Source organism: Passer domesticus, chromosome 1, assembly GCF_036417665.1.
Source record: "Passer domesticus isolate bPasDom1 chromosome 1, bPasDom1.hap1, whole genome shotgun sequence".
NCBI classification, from domain to species: Eukaryota; Metazoa; Chordata; class Aves; order Passeriformes; family Passeridae; genus Passer; species Passer domesticus.
The window spans coordinates 118,106,677-118,132,822 of record NC_087474.1 but is presented as its reverse complement, the minus strand read 5'-3'; the positions used below and the strand labels follow the sequence as shown (position 1 = coordinate 118,132,822).

At 45.5% G+C, this 26,146-nt stretch overlaps 3 protein-coding genes across 3 annotated transcripts in view; all 3 read left to right on the top strand.

Annotated features, from left to right (window-relative positions):
• Positions 1-3,731, top strand: part of LOC135278502 (ras-related protein Rab-10-like) — a 32,181-nt gene extending 28,450 nt beyond the window's left edge. Inside the window, exon 6 of the mRNA XM_064385032.1 lies at positions 3,356-3,731. Coding sequence (XP_064241102.1) covers positions 3,356-3,430 — 75 coding nt within the window. The 3' untranslated portion in view covers positions 3,431-3,731. The remainder of the gene's footprint in view (positions 1-3,355) is intronic.
• Positions 3,732-5,682: 1,951 nt separating this feature from the next.
• Positions 5,683-14,170, top strand: LOC135302597 (uncharacterized). Its single transcript, XM_064423636.1, has 3 exons — positions 5,683-7,570; positions 7,666-10,943; positions 11,350-14,170. Exons 1-3 carry the CDS (start codon positions 5,683-5,685, stop codon positions 12,721-12,723), a joined length of 6,540 nt encoding a protein of 2,179 aa, XP_064279706.1. The 3' UTR covers positions 12,724-14,170.
• A 4,803-nt stretch (positions 14,171-18,973) lies between these two features.
• The window catches only part of GAREM1 (GRB2 associated regulator of MAPK1 subtype 1), a 101,943-nt gene continuing 94,770 nt past the window's right edge, over positions 18,974-26,146 (top strand). Inside the window, exon 1 of the mRNA XM_064385015.1 lies at positions 18,974-19,421. Coding sequence (XP_064241085.1) covers positions 19,301-19,421 — 121 coding nt within the window. The 5' untranslated portion in view covers positions 18,974-19,300. The remainder of the gene's footprint in view (positions 19,422-26,146) is intronic.

Sequence of the window (26,146 nt, the reverse complement as noted above, 5' to 3'; positions counted from 1 at the left end):
GACAGCCAGAAGGGGAGTTTTAAGCAGGAAGTTTAAAACTGGCTTGTAGGGATGCCTGCCAGTTAGGTGAGACATGTCTGCTGTGCTATTTAACAGGAAAAACTAGTATTTAATAGCAGGAAGTTTCAACATCTTACTGAAATCACTGCAGGGTACAGAGGCATCTGTGTCTGTGGCGGCGTTTTCAAATCCTCACTTTGCCCAAGATACTGAAGTGGAAACTCCACCTTCTTGGTACCATTTTGGTTTTTCTCACCTTTTCACAGTTTTTTGCTGTTTGTTGGCTGACTTGTGAGGCAGTGAGTTACAAACAGCTGAGCTGAAATGTGAGCTGGAAGTGTTAGTGTTCATGTGAGCCCTGGAGGAGGAATGCCGCCCGCCTTGTTCTCACAGGTGGGAGAGATTTGCATACCTCCCTGCTGTAATTTTGGGAGAGGGGGTGCCCCACCTCTCCCAAGGCTTGGCTGAGGCTGAGCACTGCTTGGGATTGCCCAAATCCGATCATTGCTTCAGCACTTTATGCGGGACTTGTAGTATCTCTTTAGATTGTGAATGTGCACTTTTTAAATATGTGTGCAGGACATTTGCTTAAACAGAACCCAGGCCCTTATTTACTTCACAAAGGCCCTATATGGAACAGTCTTACAAAGTGAAGTAATTAATAGTCCTCAACTTTTAAATGAATTTTAAAATGGCTGTTCTTTATTTGTGGAGTGGTGGTTCTTGTCTGTCTGTCCTGGCTAGTTTGTAAATGAACTAACAAATAATGATTTTAGAGATTATAAGAAGTGTTGCATTATCAAATATGTTTCATCATTCTTAATCACTTAACAGTACTGAGGATCTTTGCCAAGGATATATGAAGAGCTTACTTACCATCTAAAAGTAGTATTGAGTAGTAAAATAGTAAGGATGCAAATAAGTATCCTAAGTGTTTAAGGAAATGTAAGTTTCTCTCCTTTGACTGGAAGCATGAAGTTTGGTCTTGAAGTATAATCTGCAACTTCTTCAAATTACCTATTTCCTCTAAGTAAGTGAAACTTGAATTCTGAAACTGTTCAAACAGGGGTTTTTCTAGAGCACTTTTACCACCTAAAGTGATTGTTTTCTCCAGAAAAAGCAGGGGTGAGACAAAACCTGTTTAGTTGATGTTCACAACAATCAATGCTCAGTGTTATTTCTTGGTCTCTATTGAGTTGAAATTAAATTTCTTACTGTACCATTATCTTCCAAAGCTTTTATTTTCCCCTCAGAATCTTATCTGTAAACCAGAGTGGTATCTTGTTTCTTGAGATGACAAGGTTATGTTTGTGTCATTTTGATTCTGCCTTGCTCCCTTTCTTAAAAAGGTCTTCATACTTTTAATTTACTGAATATGCTTGCAGACTACCAAATACTGTCTCTGCCTAGCAGAAATCGTAATAGCTAATGCCTGTACCTCCCACAACTGTGTAAAAAGTTAAAACTAATCAGAAGCTATAAAGCTGCATGTTGGTATTTGTGGGAATTCTCAAGGGTAATAAAAATGCTATGTCTTTTGGTCCTTCCCACTCAAAAAAATAAATTCAGGAAAAAAAACCAAACCAAACAAACAACCCCAAGTAAAAGTGCACCTGCTGTATGTCTTCATTCTGTGGGGAATTCATTATGACAAGAATTCATTATGAATTCTAATTCATAATTTCTAAAATCAGTAAGCAACAGTCTTCAGATATTCTAGTCAGTAGACTAGACAGTATTTGCTAATAATTTTACTGATGACAGCTTCAGCATCCATCCTGGGGTTTAGACACCACAATACATTTCCTGCCCTCTGCTCCTTCCTCTATCCATCACTTTTGATCCCTTCCCAGATGTTTCATGTTCTCCCCCAGCACCACGCACTGTGGAAGCCTCCCTGGGTCCCTGCAGCCTCAGGGAGGAATGAGCTCAGCCACTTGCTTTGTGGGGATGGCTCTGGCACAGTGCAGCCAGTATTCTAGAAGAGCTGGAACTATGGCTACAGAAGGAAAAAGGAAAAAAATTCCATGCATCTTCTCCAGAATTTTAAGAAGTGATGAATATTCTCAGCCAAAGAGGCATAAACCTTATTTGTATCACAAGGGTGACTTTATATTTTGCCCTCATTCTGATGCAGCCGAGTAATTTTAGGTGAGTCTTTCTGGATGTAGTCAATGTTCAACTACCCTGTGACTTTCTATCTGTAAGTTTTCAGTTCTGAGTCGTGATTAGTATTGTACTTAACTACATGATGCCTTTTTTTCCCTTCTTCCTTTCTTTTTTTCCTGTGCTTTGGATTTCATTCATTCTAGCTTAGATAGCTGTTGTTTCTGGAAGCTTCTCTGTATTACCAGACATGATTGTTTATGGCTGTTGGGTTTGGGTTGAGAGAGGAATGTGGTGAATCCAGTGGTTGCACTTATTTCTCCGTGCTTGGCTGGTAAACCTGCCAAGACACAGGCAGCAGAGTGGCAGGTAGAAAAGCTGGGGCTTTCATTTTCCTGGGCATGTGACAATATTCTGTGTCTTTGTGTCCTAGTTCAGGGTTCAGTGTTCATAGTTTCAGAGAACAAGATTGCGACATGTTCTGAATTGCACAACTGGGTTTGATTGTTTCTCTGGTCAACATTAATTATCTAGTTGAGTTCATTGCTGAAAGGAAGAGTCCTGGTTTTGATGATTTTCATTTTTGTTACAATCTGCTTTTGCAATCAGTACATAAATGTTTTACAAGGGTGGAGTGCTATTTTGAGAGTTTATCATGATAAAGACTGAACTGTTTCCATTTGGGGGTATTCCTGGTTATAAAATAGAGGCAAGAAAACAGAATTTTAGTGAATTTCACAAAACAAGTTAACATCCTTTATAACAGTTAATAGCCTGTGCCTTTTCTTTAGTGGGTACTAATATTCTGTGTTACATGTTCCTTTCAACTGGACTTTTCCAACCCATGCTCAGTACTTGAAAGATAAGGGTACTTAACTGAAAATTAGCTAAAATTGGTGTAGTCAACAGAAGAACTTGTACTTATAGAACAATTCATGTGAGTAAAGATGTATGGGATTGGCACTTATGGTTTGTAGTGACTCCTCAAAAGACATTTTCTGTTACCTTCAGATTTAGGAGAGATGTTTGAGGCAGCTAAAGAATGTAAAGATGCCAAATGGGACTTGCATAGGCATCAGTTTCCATGGAATTTATTAGAAAACTTCAATCATTTAATTAAATATTCAAAGGAAAAGCATATCCAGTGACTGCACCAAATATTTTACATTAAAGTATGTGAAAAAGCAAACTTTTCAACCGTTGTGTTCTAGTTATCTTAATGAAGTGTTTGCTTTTGTTTGTTTTTCAGAAATCCGGTGTATTACATGACTTAGACGTTGTGTCTCTAAATGAAACTAAGAAGAGAACCTGCTGTGCATTCTAAAATACTGTTTCTTATTCCATTTTCTCTTCAGGAAATATCAAGTCTTACAAAGGAACATAAAAGATTTTAAAAGTGAGCCTGTAATCCAAAAATACAGTGTTTAAGCATCCTTTGTATTACACAGACATTGTCGCCAATTTTTTTTATATGTTTATATTATATTTTCGTATTTTTAATGTGAAGATAAAACAGTTATCTGATTTAGGAATTATTAGGTGCTTCACAGGGTGACAGTGCTTGAATGTAAATGTTTGCAGAAATGAAGTGTACTAATTTTCTGTTATTAAAAAAACACCCTTCACTTTTTTGTGTTATTTAAACCAGATTTGTAATACAATGAACATTGACATCATCACACAAGCAACCTTCTGATATACGAAATCCTATATCATTTCTTTAAGTACCTCATACTTACTGCAATCCCATAAGACAAGTCTCAGAGAATTTTTGGCTTGGTTTCTTCTATACCCATTTCAGACATATACATGCTACTTCAGTACCCTTGAATAGGGACTCTGCAAAGGTGATGTCTGAGAGAAGGAGATAAACCATATAAAGATTGGTGTAATAGAATGGTTTGGGTTGGAAGAGAGCTTGAAGATCATCTAGTTCCAGCCTCTGATATGGACAGGGAAAACTTCCACTAGAGTATGTTGCTGGACATTCCTAAGAATTCTGAAAGCATGGAACAACCGAATGCATCCAATAATAATAATAATGTTTCTGTTATTTAAATTTCATAATTCCTTAAAATAGTTTACACAGGTGTTAGCAACATACCGGCATTTTCAAATTTTTTTTTGTCATTTGTGACAAAAAGATAAAAGGCTTTCTTTGATACTGTGTTTATTGTATTTATGTTGTTTTGTCAAAGTATAAATAGAGGAGGTATCTGATTATGCTCATATAGATTTGTTGTATACAGACTTGTAATATCTTTAAAAATCCGTGGAGAATATCTTATTTAATTTTAAACAAGGGCAGAATCAGGATGCTGGTTACTTTTTCTTTAATCAAAAGCAAAGCACAACTCAAATCTGCAAGATAAGCAAAAATCAAACACAGGTTAAGAAATCTGAAAAATTGTGGCGACTATACTGTGTAGTGGTCTGCTAATTTTTCAAAATTTTGTATTATGTTAAATTGTATATTGGTTATCATAGTTCTGTAGGTTATGCTCCGGTCCTCTCTCTCTCCCTCTCCAAGGGCCCTTGATCGCCCTGTCTGTCTCCCTGTTCTCCTCCCCTTTCCCCTCCCAGTTCTTTAATGTTACAATGTTTACCCTGCCCTGAGCCCTTGTCTGTCACAGGGAACCACCCCTTTCTTTCCAGAAGCTTCTGGGAAAGTAGTTCTGTGATTGGTTCAAGGGCCAGGGCCACTCCCTAGGAATGCCCCCATTGGATTCCCACAATTGTTAATCATATTTCCCCTCCCCAGTTCTCGCTTCTAATTGGTTGTCCGGCTCTGTATTTAATCCCTTGTCAGGCTCGAGGTTAGTCGAGTCCTCGACAGACACCCCACCCTGCATTAAACCTCCCGTGTTTGACACCGCTGTCAGGCCTCCGTTTCTTCTTCCTCTTGCGGGTTGCAGCCACCTTACAACATCTCCGTCTCTGCGGATCCTCTGTCCCCAAGGCGAAAGCCTTAGGCGCCCTCCTCGGGAAAGCTTCACCTGTGGGAGAGTGCCCCCAGTGCTGCCGGCGGTGCTGGCCGAGCTAGCTGGGACATTCCATCATTGAGGAAGCCAGCAGCCGTCGCTGCAGTTTGGCGCCCAACGTGGGGCCCGGAAGAGATTCGTGACAGCCTCCGGACCCCGCGGACGAGGACTCCAGGGACCAGCGGGCGCAACCCGTCGGACTTTCTGGTATATCCCACTGGGACGTCAAGCTACCCTCGGGTGAGCAGACCCACGCTTGTGGGCGGCGCTCCCCAGGGATTGGGGCCGGCAGCTCCGAACACCCCGGAGTCGGTCCCGCCGCAGGAGCCACCTCTCTTGGATTTTCGTTCGGGTTTCAACCTTCCGTGAGTTTTTGCGTTCCCTTTCCCTCCCTCTCCCTACCCTTTCCCCCTCCCGCCTTGTCTTTTTAATCGGTTATTTCGTTGGTTTCGCCCAGCCTGTTCCCCTTTTCCTCTGGCCAGAGAACTTGCCGGTTTTATCCGGCGACAAGGCGTGGTTGAGACCCTCCCTTTCCTTTTGTTTCGCGTTTTCCGAGAGAGGTTGGGTTTAGGGCTGTCTTTAACATCACTTGGCAATGGGTGCTCACTTGTCGACAGCCCAGAAGAAACTGTTTAATAATGTTTTGGGAATCCTGTTAAATGGGGGTTTTGATAAGGTTAAGAAGAAGGAAATTCGTAAATTAATCCTTTGGCTATCCTCCCAGTTCCCAGAGGCTTCCCCCGAACAAATTAAAGATTTGGCCTTTTGGAAAAGAGTATGCAAAATCTTAGAGAATTCGGCGAAAACGGGGGATTCCTCAATGCAGCGAATTATGTTCTGGGCCCTTCAAATTAAGAAGGTTTTACAGTCCCAGAAGGGAGAAAGAGGGCAACCAAAGGACAAAAGTTGTTTGTTGGATGTTAATGTCCCTGGTTCGAGTTCAGTCCCTGCTTCTCCCCGTCTCCCTAAAACCCGTTCTCCTTCGCCCTCTTCCCGTAGGCAAGGAATCTTGAAGGGAGCAGCCCGCGACAGCACCGCGCTGGGCAATTACCATCGCCCGGGCTCTCTTCAGGAATCCCAATCCCCCCGCTCGAGGAGTCCTGGCCAGACTCCTCGGGGCTCTCCCCTTCCCCGTTTTTCCAAAATCACCCGTTCCCCCGGTTTGAAGAAAGTTAGTTTCAACCTACCCCCTTCACCTTCTTCCCCACTTGTCCCCCAGTCTGTCCCTTCTCTTACCTCCCAAGATGGCTCCTTGACACCACAAAATGGCGGACGCCACGTGGCGTTTCCCGCCAAGGAGCCTTCCCCTTCCCAGAATCCCATTCCCCTGTCCCGTCATAACCCTTTCCGTTCCCTCCCCTCCCAAGATCCCTCCTTCTTTGACTCCCTTCCGCCTTCCGCTCCACCCCTGGTCTCTGCCCTTCCTGGGGACGCCCCTCCTCCCTCGTACCACGCCTTGCAGGCGGAGTCCACGCCATCTTTGCACTCCGCCCCCATCCCTGGCTCCTCTCACTCCACCCTGGTTTCCGGTTCACACGGTCCTCCTTCCGGTTCCCACGGTCCATCGGGGGCTGGGGGGGGGGCCGAGGCCCGGAAGCTGGAGCCGCAGCCTAACATCATAGCGGCTCCGGTTAATTACTTGCCGGGGGTGAATGGGGGGACCCAGCCCCAATGGACTCCTCTTCCGCACAGTGTAATCCGAGAGCTGGTGAAAGCTCAAAAGGACTACTCCCGGGAGAGTGAATTCTTCCGGGGGTTGCTCAGAGCCACCCTCTCGGATTCAGTGGTAGTCCCTGCTGATCTTAGGCAGTTGTTCTCATGTTTGCTCAACCCAACTGAATTCCTAGTTTGGGAATCTCGTTGGAAAAATGAAATTTCTAAAATACTACCCCGTCTTTGGGAAAATCGAGCAACTGCTGTAGACCAGCAGGGAGCAATGATTTCCAACGACCACCTGTGCGGAACCGGACCCTGGGCAGATGGGGCCACGCAGGCGTGGCACATTCCATCAGCTGCACTAAAAGAGGGGGCGAAAGCAGCAGAAACAGCTTTTCTCACTATGCGTGCAACCGCGGTTCCCACAACCCCATTTGCACAAATATTCCAACACCCTAATGAACCGTTTTTAAGTTTTGTAGAGAGGCTACGGCGAGCGGTTGAGGCGCAGGTCAGGGACGAGTCCTCCAGGCTGGGGACGATTACAGAGTTGGCCCGATCCAACGCCAACTCTGCATGTAAAGCCGCTATCCTCAGTCTGCCCATGGACTCCCCTCCTACGCTTCAGCAAATGGTGGACATCTGTGAGCTAAAGGTCACCGTTAGCCAGGAAGACCCAGATGTTCGTCAGAAGACACCTGCCCAACGTCGAGTCGCTTTTACCAACTTTGAAGACAGCTCTCCTGTGTTAACCACTGCTGCAGTTACTACCAATCCACCTACCCCAGGATCGCAGCGGAGACAGCAAAATCCTTGCCATTTGTGTGGCAAGTTGGGACACTGGATGCCAGAATGTCCCCTGAGACAGGAGTTTTATGAATTTAAAAGAAGATCGCAGTCTCAGGGGACACCTGGCCCCCAGCGAAAAAACTAATAGCGAAGCGCGCCTCCTCCCCGCGCTCAGACAAAAGTAGGGAAGGCCCAAAAATATCATCCGGCGGGGAGGGAGAGAAGGAGGGAAACCTCCAGACAGGCGGGCCTGTTGCCAATGATGACCATGTTTCACCGGATTTGACTTTAACTAATCCCAATTTGTCTCTTTGTTTCCAGGCGGTGTCAAGGCCGATTTTAACATCTTTTTCCATCCACTCACCGTTTCGGCTGCAACTGACGGAGCCGCTTCATCTTACCAACTCCGACATTGTTTCGGTTACCGTCAGCCCGAAGGAACCAGGTACCTGGCAGCGAATCTGTGGCAGGTTTGTCGTTGTCGGAGACACCAAGTACACACCACACGAGATCACTATAGTCCCGGGTCTTTTGGCAACCGACCCGGGACAGTTTGAAATTGCCGTTTTTTCCACCAGCCCACCCACCTTTTTGCCTCGGGGTCAGATCGTAGCTCAAGCTATACCTGTCCCTGAGTGGCCCTGGGTCCCAGGTTCTCCAAAACCTCAAATTCATACACGCATTCCATCTGTAGCCTGGACCCAAGTTTTGGGCCAAGACAAGCCAAGAATCACCTGCAGTCTGCAAAAGGGTGGGGACCAGAAGCTCCTTAATGGGCTTCTGGACACCGGGGCAGATGTGACGGTCATTCCTTCTAGGGAGTGGCCGTCGCAATGGGAATTGAAAACCGTGGCGGGACGCATCCAAGGTGTGGGTGGCGTTCAATTGGCAAAACAGTCTAAAGGCATTGTCCAAATTACGGGGCCTGACGGGCAATTGGCTTCTGTACGCCCGTTTGTTTTAGATTTTACAGAGCCCCTGTGGGGACGGGACCTGTTATCCCAATGGGGAGCCAAAATTGACCTTCCACCGGCTCCCCAGGTTTTTCGGGTTGCGGCCATTGAGGAGCGCCCTACCCAGAAACTCAATTGGAAAACCGATTCTCCTGTCTGGGTAGAGCAATGGCCGCTTTCCAAACAAAAATTAAAGGCGCTCCAGGAGCTCGTGGATGAGCAGCTGTCCAAGGGTAATCTAGTTGAGACCACCTCGCCGTGGAACTCACCAGTTTTTGTCATCAAGAAACCCAATAAGGACAAGTGGCGGCTCCTCCACGACCTCCGAAAAATTAATGAAGTAATAGAAGAGATGGGTCCCCTCCAACCAGGGATGCCCTCCCCGACAATGCTACCTAAAGAATGGAATCTGGCAGTTATTGATATAAAAGATTGTTTCTTTCAAATTCCACTCCACCAGGATGATGCGCCACGCTTTGCCTTCTCGGTTCCGACCATCAACCGAGAAGCCCCAAGGAAGCGATACCACTGGCGAGTTCTTCCACAGGGCATGAAGAACAGCCCAGTCATTTGCCAGTGGTATGTCGCTTCCTTGCTGTCCCCGGTGAGGGCCGCGGCACCAAATGCGATAATATACCATTATATGGACGACATACTCGTGTGTGCTCCGACAGACGACGAACTTGTCCATAGCCTCGACCTCACAACCAATGCGTTGGTTGCTGCAGGGTTCGAGCTCCAACAAGACAAAATTCAGAGGATGCCACCTTGGAAGTACTTGGGCCTGCAAATTGACAAAACCACCATAACACCTCAAAAGATTCAAATCAAGAATTCAATTCGGTCCCTTGCAGATGTCCAGCAACTGTGTGGATCCTTGAACTGGGTGAGGCCTTGGCTAGGAATTCCTACGGAAGACCTAGCCCCCCTTTTCAATTTATTGAAAGGGGGAGAAGAGCTCAGTTCTCCAAGGTCTCTCACCCCAGAGGCACAGATTGCGCTCGAGAAAATCCAAAAATCCATCTCCAACAGACAGGCACATCGCTGTGTGCCTGGATTGCCATTCCAATTTATCATTCTCGGAAAACTGCCACACCTCCATGGACTCATCTTCCAGTGGGAGGCTTCCACCAAAAAGGATCGAAAGGCTAAGGACCCCCTCTTAATCATAGAATGGGTGTTCCTTAGCCATCACAGATCCAAAAGAATAACGCGGCCACAAGAGCTGTTAGCGGAACTGATCCGAAAGGCTCGCCTTCGGATCAGGGAGCTAGCAGGTCAGGATTTTACATGCATATACCTTCAGGTTAGACTATCCATTGGACATTTTACAAAAACTATGCTGGAACACTTGTTGCAGGAAAACGAAGAGTTACAATTTGCGCTCGACAGTTACACCGGACAAATCTCTATTCATCCACCCTCGCACAAATTCTTCAATTCGGAATTCAGCTTTTCTCTAAAATCGGTTCAGAGTAAAACCCCCTTGAAGGCTCTGACAGTTTTTACTGACGCGTCCGGGGCTTCTCACAAGTCAGTCATTACTTGGAAGAACCCCCAAACTCAGCGGTGGGAAGCCGACATTAAGCAGGTGGAAGGTTCACCTCAAGTGGCTGAGTTGGACGCTGTCGTCCGAGCTTTCAGGAGGTTCCCTGAACCATTCAATTTGGTTACAGATTCTGCGTATGTAGCCGGTGTAGTTGTCAGAGCTGAAAATGCAATCCTGCAAGAAGTTTCCAATGTATCTTTGAACCGCTTGCTCTCCGAATTAGTACGATTGGTTTCCCACCGAGAGCAACCGTATTATGTTATGCATGTAAGATCCCATACCGACCTGCCGGGGTTCATCACGGAGGGCAACAGGAGAGCTGATGCTCTTGCTGCGCCTGTCCAGATGGCCCCAACTCCTGATGTGTTCCGCCAGGCAAAAATCAGCCACCAGCTTTTCCATCAGAATGCGCCTGGCTTGGTCCGCCAATTCCATCTAAGCCGTGACCAGGCCAAGGCCATCGTGGCCACATGCCCCCACTGCCAGTCCTTTCAACTCCCCTCCATTCCATCTGGGGCGAACCCTCGGGGTTTACAGAGTTGCGAAGTGTGGCAGTCAGATGTAACACATATCGCGGAATTTGGCAAAACGAAGTTTGTACATGTGTCTGTCGACACTTTCTCGGGCGCAGTGTTTGCCTCTGCCCACACAGGGGAAAAGGCAAAAGACATCATCAAACATTTACTGCTAGCCTTTTCCTCGCTGGGCATCCCAAAAGAATTAAAAACAGATAATGGCCCAGGTTACAAGTCCAAGGAGTTGGAGACTTTCCTGCAGCAATGGGGAATAGTGCATAAGACCGGCATCCCCTATTCCCCGACGGGTCAGGCTATTGTGGAGAGGACTCATCAGAGCCTCAAGAGGGTCCTTGCGCAACAACGAGAGGCGATGAAGACTGAGTCCCCCCAGGTTCGTATAGCCAGAGCATTGTTTACTATCAATTTCTTAAATTGTTCCTTCGACAATTTAAATCCGCCAGTCATTAGGCACTTTCACCACCATCAATCCCTGCAGCCGAAACAAAAACCGCCAGTTCTCGTTAAGGACCCCGAGACCTGGCGGACAGAGGGACCCTTTGATTTAATCACCTGGGGGAGAGGATACGCTTGTGTATCCACCCCCTCAGGTCCCAAGTGGGTTCCCTCAAGGTGGGTCCGGCCTTACACTGCCACTCAATCCAAATCCCAGGTCTCATTGGCCCAGGTAACAGAAGCCTGTTGGAGGAGGAGAAGGAGGCCGTTCGAGGGAGACCTCGACCTTCTCCCCGGAGCAAAACCCTCGTAAATTAATTACATGTCATTTTGTTCACTCCTAGCCCGAAGACCCATTGAAGATGTTGCTCACCATCATGCATGTCCTGATCCTGTGGACCATCTTTCCAGCTACGAGTCCCTGGATCGTCCCCCAGCCCAAGAAAAACGTATGGAGAACTCTTGCTGACGCCCTCGGCCAAGACCATCTGTGCCTCACCACGACCTCGGCAGCCGACCCTCTCTCCACTTGCCTTGTGGGGATCCCAGTTTCTCTAGCTGGCCTCCCTGAACCCCTACATACATCCCTCACCCATTTCGATAATAAAATTCAACGTACCCGTGGTTCTTCCCCAAATGCCGGCTGGAGAAGGTTCTTGACAGAGTTAAACATCAGTAAGTCAGAACCTCAGGAATTTAAGTTGTTAGGCTCCTCCGCGGCCGATTTATGTTTTCAGTTTTTGCCATTCCCTGAACCTGGTGCGGAAAAGTCCGCTTACCATCCTGGACTTGAATACAAAGCAGAAAATTGGTGCAATTCAGTTGTTGAAATTTCTATGTCCATCACCCCTTGGAGACAACCCCGCTCCATCCCAAAAGGATTTTTCATGATTTGCGGAGACAGAGCCTGGGCTGGCATCCCCTCTTCTTTTGTAGGAGGTCCATGTACGTTCGGCAGGATGTCGCTGTTTAGCCCCAACAAAACTCAAATTTCTAATTGGCAAAGAATGAAAGTCGCAAACAATTCGGTAAGAGTCCCTCGGGACCTAAAAGAATTAGATTCCACCTGCGACTCCGAAATTATCCATTGGTCGCAACCTGAAAGTGTGGCATGGACCATCTTTTTGCCTTGGGTTTCCATTGCCAAATCTCTAGGTGAATTGGCCCACCTAGAGTGTTGGGTCGCAAAACAAGCAAATTATACATCCTCAGCCTTAAGTGAACTCCTACAAGATGAAGAAATCACAAGGCAAGCGACCTTGCAGAATCGTGCAGCAATTGATTACCTACTACTGCTGCATGACCACCACTGCGAGGAGTTTGAGGGACTGTGCTGTCTGAATTTGTCATCGCGTGCTGAGGACGTCAGGACCTCCATCAGGAACATCCAAGACATGGTCCACAAAGTTAAACAGAAGACGGTTGATTGGCTGGGGGACCTTTTTGAAGGATGGGGTCTATCGGGCTGGGCAGCTTCTGTTTTAAAGAGTGTTTTATTAATATTGTTTGTAATTTTAATAGTCATTATTTCAGTTTCATTAGTTTGGACCATCTTAAAGAGACTTTTAATCAAGCTAACTTCCACTGCCTCCGTCAACCGAGTCGCCTTCGTAGAAGAAGAAAATCATCAAAACATCAACGATTATGAAGATATGCAAGTTTCCGCGGACCCTCAAGAGTTAATTAAATCAGACTCTTCGTCGGAGGACAGCGTTTAATTTCCTACATCCCCCTCCTCCCTCTTTTGATTTTTTTAAACAAAAAAGGGGGAGATGTAGTGGTCTGCTAATTTTTCAAAATTTTGTATTATGTTAAATTGTATATTGGTTATCATAGTTCTGTAGGTTATGCTCCGGTCCTCTCTCTCTCCCTCTCCAAGGGCCCTTGATCGCCCTGTCTGTCTCCCTGTTCTCCTCCCCTTTCCCCTCCCAGTTCTTTAATGTTACAATGTTTACCCTGCCCTGAGCCCTTGTCCGTCACAGGGAACCACCCCTTTCTTTCCAGAAGCTTCTGGGAAAGTAGTTCTGTGATTGGTTCAAGGGCCAGGGCCACTCCCTAGGAATGCCCCCATTGGATTCCCACAATTGTTAATCATATTTCCCCTCCCCAGTTCTCGCTTCTAATTGGTTGTCCGGCTCTGTATTTAATCCCTTGTCAGGCTCGAGGTTAGTCGAGTCCTCGACAGACACCCCACCCTGCATTAAACCTCCCGTGTTTGACACCGCTGTCAGGCCTCCGTTTCTTCTTCCTCTTGCGGGTTGCAGCCACCTTACAACATCTCCGTCTCTGCGGATCCTCTGTCCCCAAGGCGAAAGCCTTAGGCGCCCTCCTCGGGAAAGCTTCACCTGTGGGAGAGTGCCCCCAGTGCTGCCGGCGGTGCTGGCCGAGCTAGCTGGGACATTCCATCATTGAGGAAGCCAGCAGCCGTCGCTGCAATACTGTCTTCTTCTTTTATCTTTGCATAGGAGATGTGGTTGTTTTATCGTCATTTTAAATGACTAATGTTGTTGTGCAGAATTGTGTTTTGATCCATCTCAGTACATCCAAAATAACTAGCCCCACTGGCTTACTGTTCTGAAATGCCACTAACCTTCTGAAATACACTTGCTTCTTTTTTGAGGACTGTTTGCAGATTGTCATAATATCAAAATATTACTAAATCAGGTATTGAGAAAGAGAGCTCAAATGGAGCATATGGGACCAAATGTGCCTGAGCATAGTGCCAGGTTTATATGCCCCTAGCCCGGTTAGTGTGCCTGAAGAAATGTTACAAAAGGATGGGCTGGGCTCTGTATTTACAGCTGCTCTTGACTACTCATAATGGCCAGTCACTGAAGCTAGTGCTTTCCATAAAATCTGAAAACAAGAAACAAAGGATAATCCCTGACTTCATTAAAACCATAGCAGGGGAAGGAAGTAGTGCTGGAAGGGATTTTGAGAGTGTGTCTGGGTTCTCATCATATCTCAACCTCTGATCAGCTGCCCCTGATGTAATGCAATAAGCTGGTCAGAGACCTGCAGTGGTGGAGATTTCAGAGTGTCTCTGGGTGGCAGCAGTCCTTACTTAACTGGTCTGGTAAGCAGGAAATTTCCTAATACCTAACCTAACTGGTACACATGGAAAGTAGGTTCTCCCTTTCCTCTTGATATAGGCAAACTCCTCTCCTCTCCCTCTCCCTCTCCCTCTCCCTCTCCCTCTCCTCTCCTCTCCTCTCCTCTCCTCTCCTCTCCTCTCCTCTCCTCTCCTCTCCTCTCCTCTCCTCTCCTCTCCTCTCCTCTCCTCTCCTCTCCTCTCCTCTCCTCTCCTCTCCTCTCCTCTCCTCTCCTCTCCTCTCCTCTCCTCTCCTCTCCTCTCTCCTCTCCTCTCCTCTCCTCTCCTCTCCTCTCCTCTCTCCTCTCCTCTCCTCTCCTCTCCTCTCCTCTCCTCTCCTCTCCTCTCCTCTCCTCTCCTCTCCTCTCCTCTCCTCTCCTCTCCTCTCCTCTCCTCTCTCCTCAAATGTTTAACTTGTCTCTGTATTTTCCAGTTTATTTGTTCCTTTTTCTAGCCTTAGACTTCTGGTGTTGGTGGTAGAGTGAAATTTGCCTTCTAAAATTGAAGGCTGAGGTTGAAAGTGTCAGCATCACCAGTGATGATTAAATAGAGTTTCACCTCTGTGGAATATCAGACCATTTTTTTCCTTAGTATTCTTACTATGCATCTTATCAACAGGCTTGCTATCTTTAAAATCCAATTTTCTAACTTTTTGGGAGCTTATCTTTCAGGTTTTGTCCATACATAGACTATATATTTATTAATAATTTAGTAATTTGACCTACTTTCTATTTTATTTCAGGTCATTGAAGATCTCATGATTCATCCAACTTAATCTTTATCTCACTTCCTTCCCTTCCTCTATAGAGATCGAATTCTGCAGTTTTGCATTTCAACAGTAGTTCTCTGATGAACTTTCAGCTGTCCTGAACTCACAGTTCATCTACTGGTTTTCTAGGTTTAAGCCTCCATGTAATTCCTCCTTCTTTTTTTAACAGTGAAAATAGATAAAAAAGGGTCAGATTAATTTGTAATTTTGATTTCTTCTCTTTATAACTAATGAGAATTTTAAGTAAGGAATTTCTTAAATTTATTTTTCCTTCATGCAGAGTTTCCTACCACTTGTGCTTAGGTATGATCCAGTCCCACCCGAGGGAGATGCAGATACGCAGGTTCCCATGGCAGTTTTTGTAGGATGCTAACTCCTGCTAGCTGATGCTTCACCTAACACTCCGTGAGCACCATGAGTGCTCTCCTTTCACATCTCCTGGAGCAAAACAACTGACTTTTTCCAAAGATACTCATTGTAGATTACAAAAGTGTGCCAGTGGGGAATAAACACAACTCTCACTAGAAAGTGCCAACAAAGGTTTAAGTTGGACATCTTGGAAATGGATGGAAAATTTGGAAAAATTTCTTCATGAAAATTTCTTCATGGAAAGGGTTGTTAAGCATTGGAACAGGCTGCCCAGGGAGGGGATAGGGACACCATCCCTGGAAGTGTTCCAAGAAATAACTTGAGGAACTTTGTGCTGTGCTTTAGTTGACAAGGTGGTGTTTGGTCAAAGGTTGTGCTCAATGACCTGATGGTTTGTTTCAACTTAAATAATTTTGTAATCCTGAGATTCAGAGAAAGAAATTTAGGATCTGATTCTGAAATGATCACTGCATCTTCAAGTACATTCCACTGGATTTGTAAATATTAGGAAAATTGTGCCTTTGGTATAGGAACAACGAATGCAAATTATTTGGGCTTTTTTTACAGAAATACCAAATATTATGGTTTCCCATGAAACATACTGTATAAAGCTCAGTTTTGTTTGATGTGTGCACACAACACTGTAAAGCATGTTACCAGACTCATACTAACATGAATTTGGTATGAACGGTTCCTTTTCAAATGTTAACACATACATGAACTGAGGATGATTTGAAATGCTTTAAAAATAACGTTATTGGCAATGGAATACACACATACTACAGATTTTACAGACTGTTGCATAAATGTGTTGTGAAATCAATATGCAAGTCAATTCAAAATGCTTTTAAGAATAATTTCAGGGAGTATTCTGGGTCCTTTTGCGATTGCTTATGGTTTTATGGCAAGAATTTTCTGTTGATTCATAAAGACTGTCCCTGAACACCACCTGAAAGGCACATAGACAAAAACTAAGATGTTGTGAAACTGAGGCCCTGGCCCTAGGGTAGATTTGCTCTTCAGGTCTGGTAGCTTCATTAGCATTTTACACCTGTAGGAGACTGCTAAGAGATCACACTAAGGCATTGCTAGACATCAGGAAAATTATCTCTAAAGTGTTAATTATACATAAGGTGTAGTTAAAACAAGAAATTTCTGTTATGTGCTGGTGATTTGAATGCCATTTATGTACTATTAGAATATATTCCAAGGAGGTGGAGCTGGAGTACAGTTAGGAGACATAACAAAGTGACTCCAAGAGCAAGAACAAGACATTTAAATACTAATGAGCATTATGAACTCTCTGCCTGGAGATAACTGAATGAAATTTAGATAGTATCTAGAAGTTACATTTTTTTAAAATGCACATTGTTCCAGTAAAATGGTTAAGAGTGGGCTAGTTTTTCACTGGTTGGAGAGAACACAAACTCAGTTATAGGAAGGCAGATTTAAAGGCCATAGGATATCTAGTATGGAAGAATGAAAAAAATGTTTCAAGACAAATCAACATTTCTGTGTGAAAGATGCTTTTCTTCCCAGACAGCAGAAGTGCATGATGTCTCAGAGAGCCACATGCTGTGAGATGGTATCTCTTCTGGAATTAATGGTACCCAAGATAGTGTTCAAGAACAATTCCTGACAGACTAGTGCTTCAAGTCCTGGTGAATCCCAGTCTGATCTGATCTGCTCCGTTTTACATAGTGCACCTGGAGACCTTGTCAAGCCTGAATGAACTAAACCCACGTGTTCCAAATTTCAGCAATAATGCTCTTAGCAACAGTGTTCAAGTTCACTGATGACACAAAGCTGTGAGGAGTGGCTGATACCTGCTGACCTGATGGGAAGCAGCTCTGAGGAGAAGGACCTGAGGGTCCTGGTGGACAACGAGCTGTCCATGAGCCAGCAGGGTGCCCTGATGGCCAGGAAAGCCAATGGTATCCTGGGGTGCATTAGGAACAGCATTGCCAGCTGATCCAGGGAGGTGACCTTGCCCCCGTACTCAGCCCTGGTGAGGCCACATCTGGAGTGCTGTGTCCAGTTCTCAATACAAGAGAGGCATGGAGCTCCTGCAGCAGGTCCAGTGGAGGGCAACAAAGATAATTGAGGGGCTGGAGCACCTCTCTTGCGAGAACAGGCTGAGGGAGCCAGGCCTGTTAGCCTTGAGAAGAGAAAAGAGATGACTGAGGGGACTTCAGAATGTTTATAAGTACCTGAAGGGAGGCTGTCAAGAGGATGGAGCCAGACTCTTCTCGGTGATGCCAACCAATAGGGCAAGATGGAACAGGCAGAAACTGAGGCACAGGAAGTTCCCCCTGAATGTCAGGAAGACCTTTACTGTGCAAGTGACCATGGACTGGAACAGATTTCCCAGAGGAGTTGTGGAACCTCCCTCAATGGAGATATTCTGTAACTGTCTGGATGCAATCCTGTGCCATGTCCTCTGGGATGACCCTGCCTGAGCATGGAGGTTGGACCAGATGACCCAATGTGGTCCCTCCCAACCTGACCCACTCTGTGATATTGCTTTGCACTTCGATAGCTTAATTCACTGATGTTGTTGAAAACAATTTGGTGAATTTGGTAAGAAGAAAACTACTTTGAAAAGAAGTATCTTTTCAAGATAAATGTTAAAAAAATTTTAAAGCTAACTATTCTGGTAGATAGGCTCTAACAGCAGAAAAACCTCTTTTTGGAAAGAATGAAGGTTTTTCACAGTGTTGGAAAAATCCAGAGCCACACTGTATAGCAAAAGCAGGATGAGCTTCAAGCCAACCTTGATCCACATAAAGCAAGATAACTTGGGTTTTCTGTAATCTTCTATGTCGACTAGTTTCCATGGTCTTTGTTTCATCTTGGCGACCATGGATAAAGTCCCAGTCTCTGCGGCAGAGCAGAACAAGAGCATGTCTGTCTCAGCCCTCCTCGTGCTGGCAGTGCTGTGCCACCAGCAGTGACACAGGCACGCAGCAGTGTCTGGCCCTTTACCCAGGCCATGAGGAAGGGAGAGCAGCAGGAGGGCTCCTGGAACCACAGCTCTTCCCGGAGCTCTGCCATGCCTTGTAGTCTCAAGGATAGATAGAGAAGCTGGAGCCTGGAGAGAGATGTTGGTTGTGGATGTTGTCTGTCGTTTTGCTAATCACTGCAAGGCACTTTTATGTCTCTAGTCAACAGTAAAGGCTTAAATGTAGCCAAGTTTTCTGCAATAAAATAAACAGTTTTGACACAGAAGGGAACAAAATAAACTTGAGCACAGTACAGTGCAACCACCCAGGAGTTTTTCTGGTTTAAATTCCCAGAGTTTCTGCAGTCTGGCAGGCTGGAGATCAAAACGCATAAAATAAAGGATAACATGAAATAAAACGTCTTACAAAGGTCATATAAGATTTCATCACAGAAGTCACTTTGAAGAACAAATGTCTACAAACGTTCCCATGCTGCGAAGACCTTTGAATACGCAGTATGTGTAATACCTGCGTGTGCAGTAACAGTGCACAGCCTGCATACATGAACTCACACGTATATACATGACTCACAGGTGAAAACTAAAGGAAGAGATACATAGCCCAAGTGCGGGCTGCACGTCGGGCGAGCGGTCGGAGGGTGGAGTGAGAGGGACGGGCTGGGCGGCTCTGGCAGCCGCTGGCTCTGGCTCTCCGCGCCGGGCGGGCGGGCAGCCCGGCACTTTCCTTTTCGGCGCGGGGAGGAGCGGCAGCTGCGCAGGCGTTGCTCGCACCCTGTTGATTAGTCAGTGCTGGGATGGCGCTTCCTGGGCCAGGCGCGGCGGCGGCGGCGGGCGGCCCCAGCCGGTCCCGGGGGGCGGCGGGAGCAGCAGCAGCCGCCGCAGAGGCAGCAGCAGCCGCCGCAGCAGCAGCGGGCGCCCGGCGGGCCTCGCTCTCTGCCTAGCCCCGCGCGTCCCGGGCGCCTTGCGCGGAGCGAGCCGCGCTCCCTCCTCCTCTCCCTCCCGGCGCCCCCTCACCGCCCGCCCCGCTGGCAGCCGCCCCGCCGGGTGGGAGCACCCCGCCGGCGCTGCCTGTCTGGCTGCTCCCTCCCCTCCCGGGCCGGGAAGATGGACCCCGGCCCGCCGCTGGGCTGCAACCTCAAGGACGTGAAGTGGAGCGCGGTGGCCGTGCCCCTGGACCTGCTCGTCAGCACCTACCGGCTGCCCCAGATCGCCCGGCTGGACAGCGGTGCGTGGGGCGGGAGCGGGGCCGGGCGGGCGCCGGGCTGCGGGCGGGCTGCCGCACACGGTCCCGGGAGCGCTCTCCCGGCGGTCCTCGAACTGGCTTCTGCCGCTGCCGGGGCTCGGTGCAGGGCTCCCACTCGCCGCGGAGTCCGCGCGTTGCTTTGCACCGGCGTATCTGGGTAATGTGCCCCGTGCCCCTCCGCGGGTGCGGAGGGCAGCTCGGTGGAGCCTGTTTGCTGTCAGCAGCCTGCCCCACTGAGAGAGGTCCTCGCAGTCCCAAATTAAGCCTGGAAGGGCATTTCCAGCATTTCAGCACTGGAGTCCCGGTGTTTTGATGAAGTGATGATACAGCAAGGCCAAATTAAAAGGGATACAAAATAGCCAAGTGGGCTAAATCCCTTGTGTTACAATTCTCTAAGAAGGCCACGGACCTATAAAAAAAAAAAAAAAAAAAGGAGTAACATAAGAAGCCTTTGTAGTCTCCCGATAACTTTTTATTACAGTTCACTTGGGTGCTCACCTGCCGTTTCCAAGTGTGCAGCTTTTTATTTACTCCAGGAAATATGAATCAGGTCTGACAGAACAGCTATGACAGCACCGTTTTACCGTTCCTAGATCCATGTCTTGAAAAGTAATGTGTCGGCACAGAGAACCAGGGAAATATGGGAATTTTCTTATGAAGGCTCAGACAGCTGCTGTGTAATAGTGTGTGTGTTTGTAATAATATGTACCATTGCATGGTAGCTCCATGAAAACTGTCCAGCTCTCTAAAGGAATGCAGAAGATAACTCACAAATTGGAAAAAAAATTCTGGGCTTTTTAATTCATTAGCTTATGAAGTCATCATGTACTTTTATGATATAATAGAACAGTTTTTGATTTATCAAGTTTTGTATTGATTTGAAAAGTTAAAAATGAGCACAGGCATTATCCTCTGTTACTTCCCAGTGTACAGGTCAAGATCAAGACTGTTTTATTACTTAACTGCAATTTCCATACTGCAGTGATGATTTTTGACTTTGCCCCTGGATTATGCAGTATTTTTTCTTTCACTCATAATACTTCCTCAGAGCTGGCACTCAGGAGCAGGTTAAAGAAAAGAGTTTTTTTGCTTTTTTAACTGAGTCTGCCTGTTCATCATACTGTCAAATGTATGTTGTCCTGTGAGAATGGCAAAGCTGGTGTGTTAAGGAGTTCCTCGTGGTAATACCTTCTGTCACTAGGAACAGCTAAGATGGCCTCCAGTCACTGCACTTAAGGCTGTTATTTTACTCGAGGCTCCTGGCACTATTTCAGGCTGTAACAGGATGTATATATTGATGACTTATTAATTTCCCTCTGTGTGTGTTACACCTCCAAATCTCCCCACTCATTTTGTCTTCCTTCATTGGAAGGTACCTGAAAAAGCTTTGTGGGTAGAGAAACTTTGTGGGTTTTGAAGCAAGCAGCTGTTGGGGTTTTTCTGGGGGGGGTGGTCCTTGTGTTGGAGCTGTTGATGGGAATATCCCATAATTTTTGGGGAGACAAAGATGTGGCTTTTGTGCGAAGGCTTCTTTGTCCCATGTGCCACATTTAAGAGCATATGCACAAGCAAGTGGATGTAAACAGACCTGAGCCCTGCTGCCCATGCCCTGAGATGGCCAGACAGGAGGCAGCTGTTGCTGTAGGTGTCCTGCAGTAGTGGTTCAGCCCCGCACTAAGCCCTGCCAGGAGGCAGGCTCAGGTGGGGCTCTGTGTGAAGGGCTTCAGGTTGGAGCTGATTTAGGTCTACCCAGTTCAGTGACTCGTGGGTCTGGTTTTACCTACTCAAATGCATGTACTTTTAACTTCAGGCACTACAGACAGCAGACAAATCAATATTTTATAAAGAACGCAGACGCCATGGTCTTGGGTATGGGAAGAGAATGCTTTTCCTTTTTCCAGAGAAGCTTGTCTTGCAATAAGAGAAAGCAACCATGAATCAGCGCATAGCCTTCTAAAGGAGGAAAGTTGGGAATGTGCAATGCTTGTGGAATTGACTGGAGCACGGGCTGCTGCAGGGTGGTTGCTCTGCATCCCAGTTCTTGTCTTGCAAAGTGAACAAGTGGAGTTCTGTCGGAAAATTTCTTGATGCAACGCTGATGAAAATAAATGCAGAGTCCAATTCAAATGTGTGTCATCCAGTGCTTAGGAAGTTTAAGGCTACCTCTGTTAGCAAGGTAGTGTCGTGTGCCAGTTTTATCAGGGTGTGGCTCTTATCTTTGGGTCAGGGTTTGTTTGCACAGAAATGCCCTCATGTCTTCTTCAGGTGCCGAGTTCCTCTCGAGGTCAGCGGAAGCTGCATGTGTTTCGTGCTGTTGGAAATTGAACCACCTGTAGATGTCTGTCTTCAGTCACCTTTTGATTCTGTGGTTGGCCTGTGTCTGTAGCAGCAAGTTGTTTCTTGGCTGTTCTTTCATTTTTCATGAGGTTTTGTGAAAGCCAGAATTTGTTTCTTCTGGCAAACCAGGAGGCAGGAGAGGATTGTAAAGCTGGAGTTGTATTCTCTTCAGAAGATGTCAGTCTTATTGTGTTGTTTCTACATTTCTTCACGGAGTTTAGCACTTGGTGGATAATGTTCTTAGATGACACCCACACGAGATGTCCAGTTTTGCACTGTTGCTGCACCTTCTGGCCTTTCAGTATGAAGCGGAAGAATGGGTATGATCAGTTCAGTTTTCTTCTTTGAGCTTGGGTGTGCAGCTCCTGGAAAATTGCCCTAAGTAATTCAGTTTGATTTCTTGACAGGATGAAGTTATGAAATATTTATGTGCACTAAATTTGGTCCTCTGCTGAGAAGGGAGGGTTTTTCTTGATGGTATGGGAGGAAGTAGTCTTTTGTTACATCAAGATATAGTTGGAAATAGTTAGGCATTCATGCCTACCTTATCCATCTAGAAATGATAAATATGTCAGCTTCTGGGGGATTTTTTCAGGTTTGAAAACCTGGAAAACTTTTCAGGTTTGGTTTTGTTTTTTGGGGTTTTTTTTAAATTTTAAGATTGGTTGTGTTTCAGGTTGTGCTTTTGGATGCTGTTAAGTCATAAATCTTTTTTTGTTGTTGTTGTTTTGATGTGTTCATGTGTTTTGTTGTTTTCCTGGTGAACATTGTTATAGTAATTGAACAAATAGACTGAATAAACCCAAACCTGTCACTCTTGAAGGGAACAAATGGGTTTTGTATGGGTTTTTTTTCCCCCAACCTCCATAACAACTTAAATATTTCTAGATGATAACTCAAATACAAAACTGCTAAAAAAGTGCTGAACACCCTACCAGAGAAAATGCATGGACTTCATCTTGTGCTGTGGAATTCACTGAGTGGGCTCTTTCAGATGAAAAGAAGCAAGACTTGAAGAGCAAGAGAGGAACGAGCTTTGTGCTGTGTTTTTCCTGTCCTCCCCCCTTTCTGCTCCCCAGTCCCGATTTGCATTGTCACAGCTGAATACCACCCCAGTGAGAGTCTTGTGGGTGGGTGCAGTGGGGGAAAGATTTTGCTCTGGGAACCCGTAGCAGAAAGAGATCTTATCACAGTGTGGTTTTTGCAACGGGGCAAAAGGTGAGCATGGCTGGCCTGTGAGAACCAGGGGCTGCACGTGGGGCTGGGCTTGGCTCTCCTCAGTCCATGAGAGAAAAAGCTGATGGCAAAGCTGTGACTGTGTCTTGTTGCTAGTACAGAAATGATGTTGTGCATGGTGGTCTCAGGGCTTTAGATTTCTGGTAATTATTTTTCTAAGGATAATTTTGGAAGGTAAAAGAGAAATGCTATCAAGGTTAAGATTGAGAAAATATTGCTTTGTATAGAGCTGAGCTTTAGGCCAAGCTCTTTTTAGTAAGCTTACTGCTCCCTTCAGATTCCTAAGAGCCTGTCATTCTTTTTCTTAGTGGAACTCCCTTTTCCCCAGACAGTCTTGATGTGTTTTCACAAGTAAAGATCAGCCTTTGCTTGCAGGTGTTTTTTTACCCATATATTGTGTATGAACTGGAAGAGTTCACAGAAATTCCCAGTTTGTATAAAAAGACTAAGGATTGTGGGATTACAAGACCATGTGGTCCTTTGATTTTTTTTTTTTTTCCCCTAAGTGATATCTAGAAAAAAAAAAATGTAGTGGTGCTGTTAGGATCAAATATAGTGGCACTTGACCTCAACTCATAGGGAAGTGATTCCCTACTGTGCATGGCAGGGAAAACATGCTGAACTTTCCTGCAGAGGAGATGATGGATCTCAACGAGCCACCCAGGCAGTGAAGGAAATTCTTCCTTATGCATTGTAAATGTGCTGTAAGATGAAATGGCAGAATTGGTAGCTATAAAGAAACGAAAAATCTGTAAAATGGGTAACAGATTTAAAAGGGGATTTTCTTCTTTCTTCCCCTTAGGTGAACTCCTGCACATATCAGTAGTGGGTGAATAGTGAGTTCGTACCGCTGTTGCTCCTGGGGACAAAGGGATTTTATTTAGTTTTGTTTCAGGTTCTCTTTTTCTCTTCCATTTCAAAACTTTCTCATAGTGACAACTGTCTGCCCCAGTCGTGTTCAGGGGACTATTGTTCTATTCAGCACGTTACTGTAGAGCTGATTCCAGTTCTGGAAACTAAGCACCCTCACATCTTATCAAAAAGATCATACTCAATAGAACAGCATGGCCATGTACATAATGAGAATTTTGCATTGCGTCACTCCACAAATGTGGGTTATCTGTGCAACTGAACAATACTTTGAAACTACAAAGAGACTTATTCTTTAAAGGTCTGAATGCTGCTATCCGTGCTTTAATTGTCTTGAATGACCTCCTTCTTTTGAGAAGCTAGTGCAGCACGTCTCAGTAGTCTGCTATTGAATAAATCTTTAAAAGGCATCATGTGGGAGTAGGGCAAAGCTTTTGAACGGACCAAGAAAGAGGTTTCACATATGCTCAGACCCTGGGTAATGGCCGTGATCGGATTGCCAGCTGTAGGTGTGGCTGCCTTGTCCAATGAGGTGTGGCAGGTGATAGTCTTATGTATGAGGCAGGCAAGACAAGTGTTTGATTTGGCAGCAAATATCTTCAAGATCCATTGTATCCACATGGCTTGATTTCTTCCTTAGGTGCTGAACAGCTTTGAAACTCTGACTGTTTATACTGTGTGTTCTGCCATTAAAGAAAAATTCCAGTAGCATCTCCTGCTCGCTTCCTCTTCTTTCTGCCTTCGCGGTGTGTTCTGCTGTTTCCATCAAGACAATTGCATGAAAAAAAACAACTGACAGGTTGCCACTAACCACTGCTCCTGGGTTTTTGTTTTGGTTGGACTGGTTTTTTCCTTTTCCCCTGCTGGCAGAGATGTGTTCCAGAAACATTTTATTGAAAAAGCTTTTAATTCATTTAAAACCTGCAGCTACCGAATGGTGTCTGTGAAGATTATCGTGCCTTTCTGGAGATGAAAGCCAGTAGCTTGGCAAAACCTGCTCCCAGGAGTACCCTGGATTTCCAATGAGATAGGTAGAGTTCAGCATCATACCCATTTTAGTAGTGTGTATTGTGTGTTCTTAACCGGACATTTGAACCCTTGGTGGTGTTACATAGTTACATAGCTCTTACTTCTTGTGTGCTTAATAACAGAGAAAAATATGAACATTTATTCAAGGTGTGAAACTACTAGCTCTTTGTTTCGGTTTCTAAAGCTTTGAGTTTGTGAGGTGAAGCCTTCATGTACATAACTGGATAAACACTTCCTGGATGGTTATGTAGTTCAGGTATTGGAAGTTGAAATACCATTAGTCTTTTCTTAACTGGAATTCAAGTGCTATAACTTTACATTCTCATCCCACCCCCACATTTAAATTACATCTACCTTTCAAATAGATTTTATGTGTATCTTATGCTTTAAGGTATTAAGGTACCTCAAACAGTTAGTCAAACCCCTAAGCTTAAAACAAATGCGGTGTGATGAATCATATGCTGCTGTTGCAAGGAATGGTATAAGTCTAGCATAGGAAAGAAGGGCTTCGTTGTTTTCTGCTTTGTCTGTAAGTGCTGTTCTGGAACTAGGTGTTCCTGGCTTCGGTGATTACGTGAACTGGCACTCCCTGTAATGCCCCAGCAAAGGCTATGCCAAGATGAAATGCTGGAGGATATTGGACAGCATGGTCTGGTGCAACAGGATTTGATGGAAGTTGTGGGAAGAGTTGCAGTGTGTTCCAGTCATTCCAGTGGTGGTTTGTCAGAAGCAAAGGGCATGGGTGTTGCTGTATTTCCTTTTGGCATTAGGAGTAACAAGTTGGTTGGATTAGGGCAGCTTAAGTCTCTCCCCTATAGGAAAATATTCATCATCTTAATGTGGATTGCATATGACTCAAAACCAACCTTCATAAAAGTCAGCGAGCCAATATTTCAAGTCTGAAATTTTTTGCTTTTAATGGTGCTTCTCTTTGGAAAGAGTTTTATGTAGCATTTGTGGTCTGTGATTTTCATACCATTTGCAGTATTAAAAACTTGTGGAGCAAACTTCACTGTGCCTCCACCTGTAAGCCATGTCTGCTCATCTAAAGGGCTTAGCACAGAAATGTAAAATTGAGGTGTATAAGCAGATTGAAGAGTGTCTTTGCTGAGGATTAGAGCCACATCTGCACTGCAGTCTCTTGCAATGTGCAAGTCGGCATAAAACTAATAAATCACAGCTTTGTCAGGGCACCTGCGTGCTTGGCTGAGGCTTTGCACCAGCAAGAATAGCTA

Bases quoted from the DNA above. Each gene is read 5' to 3' on its own strand.
- LOC135302597 (XM_064423636.1), top strand. From the start codon at position 5,683: ATGGGTGCTCACTTGTCGACAGCCCAGAAGAAACTGTTTAATAATGTT. The intron at 7,571-7,665 runs GCAAGTTGGGAC...CCTGGCCCCCAG, and splicing joins AAATCCTTGCCATTTGTGTG to CGAAAAAACTAATAGCGAAG. The intron at 10,944-11,349 runs GTTCGTATAGCC...GTTCACTCCTAG, and splicing joins TGAAGACTGAGTCCCCCCAG to CCCGAAGACCCATTGAAGAT.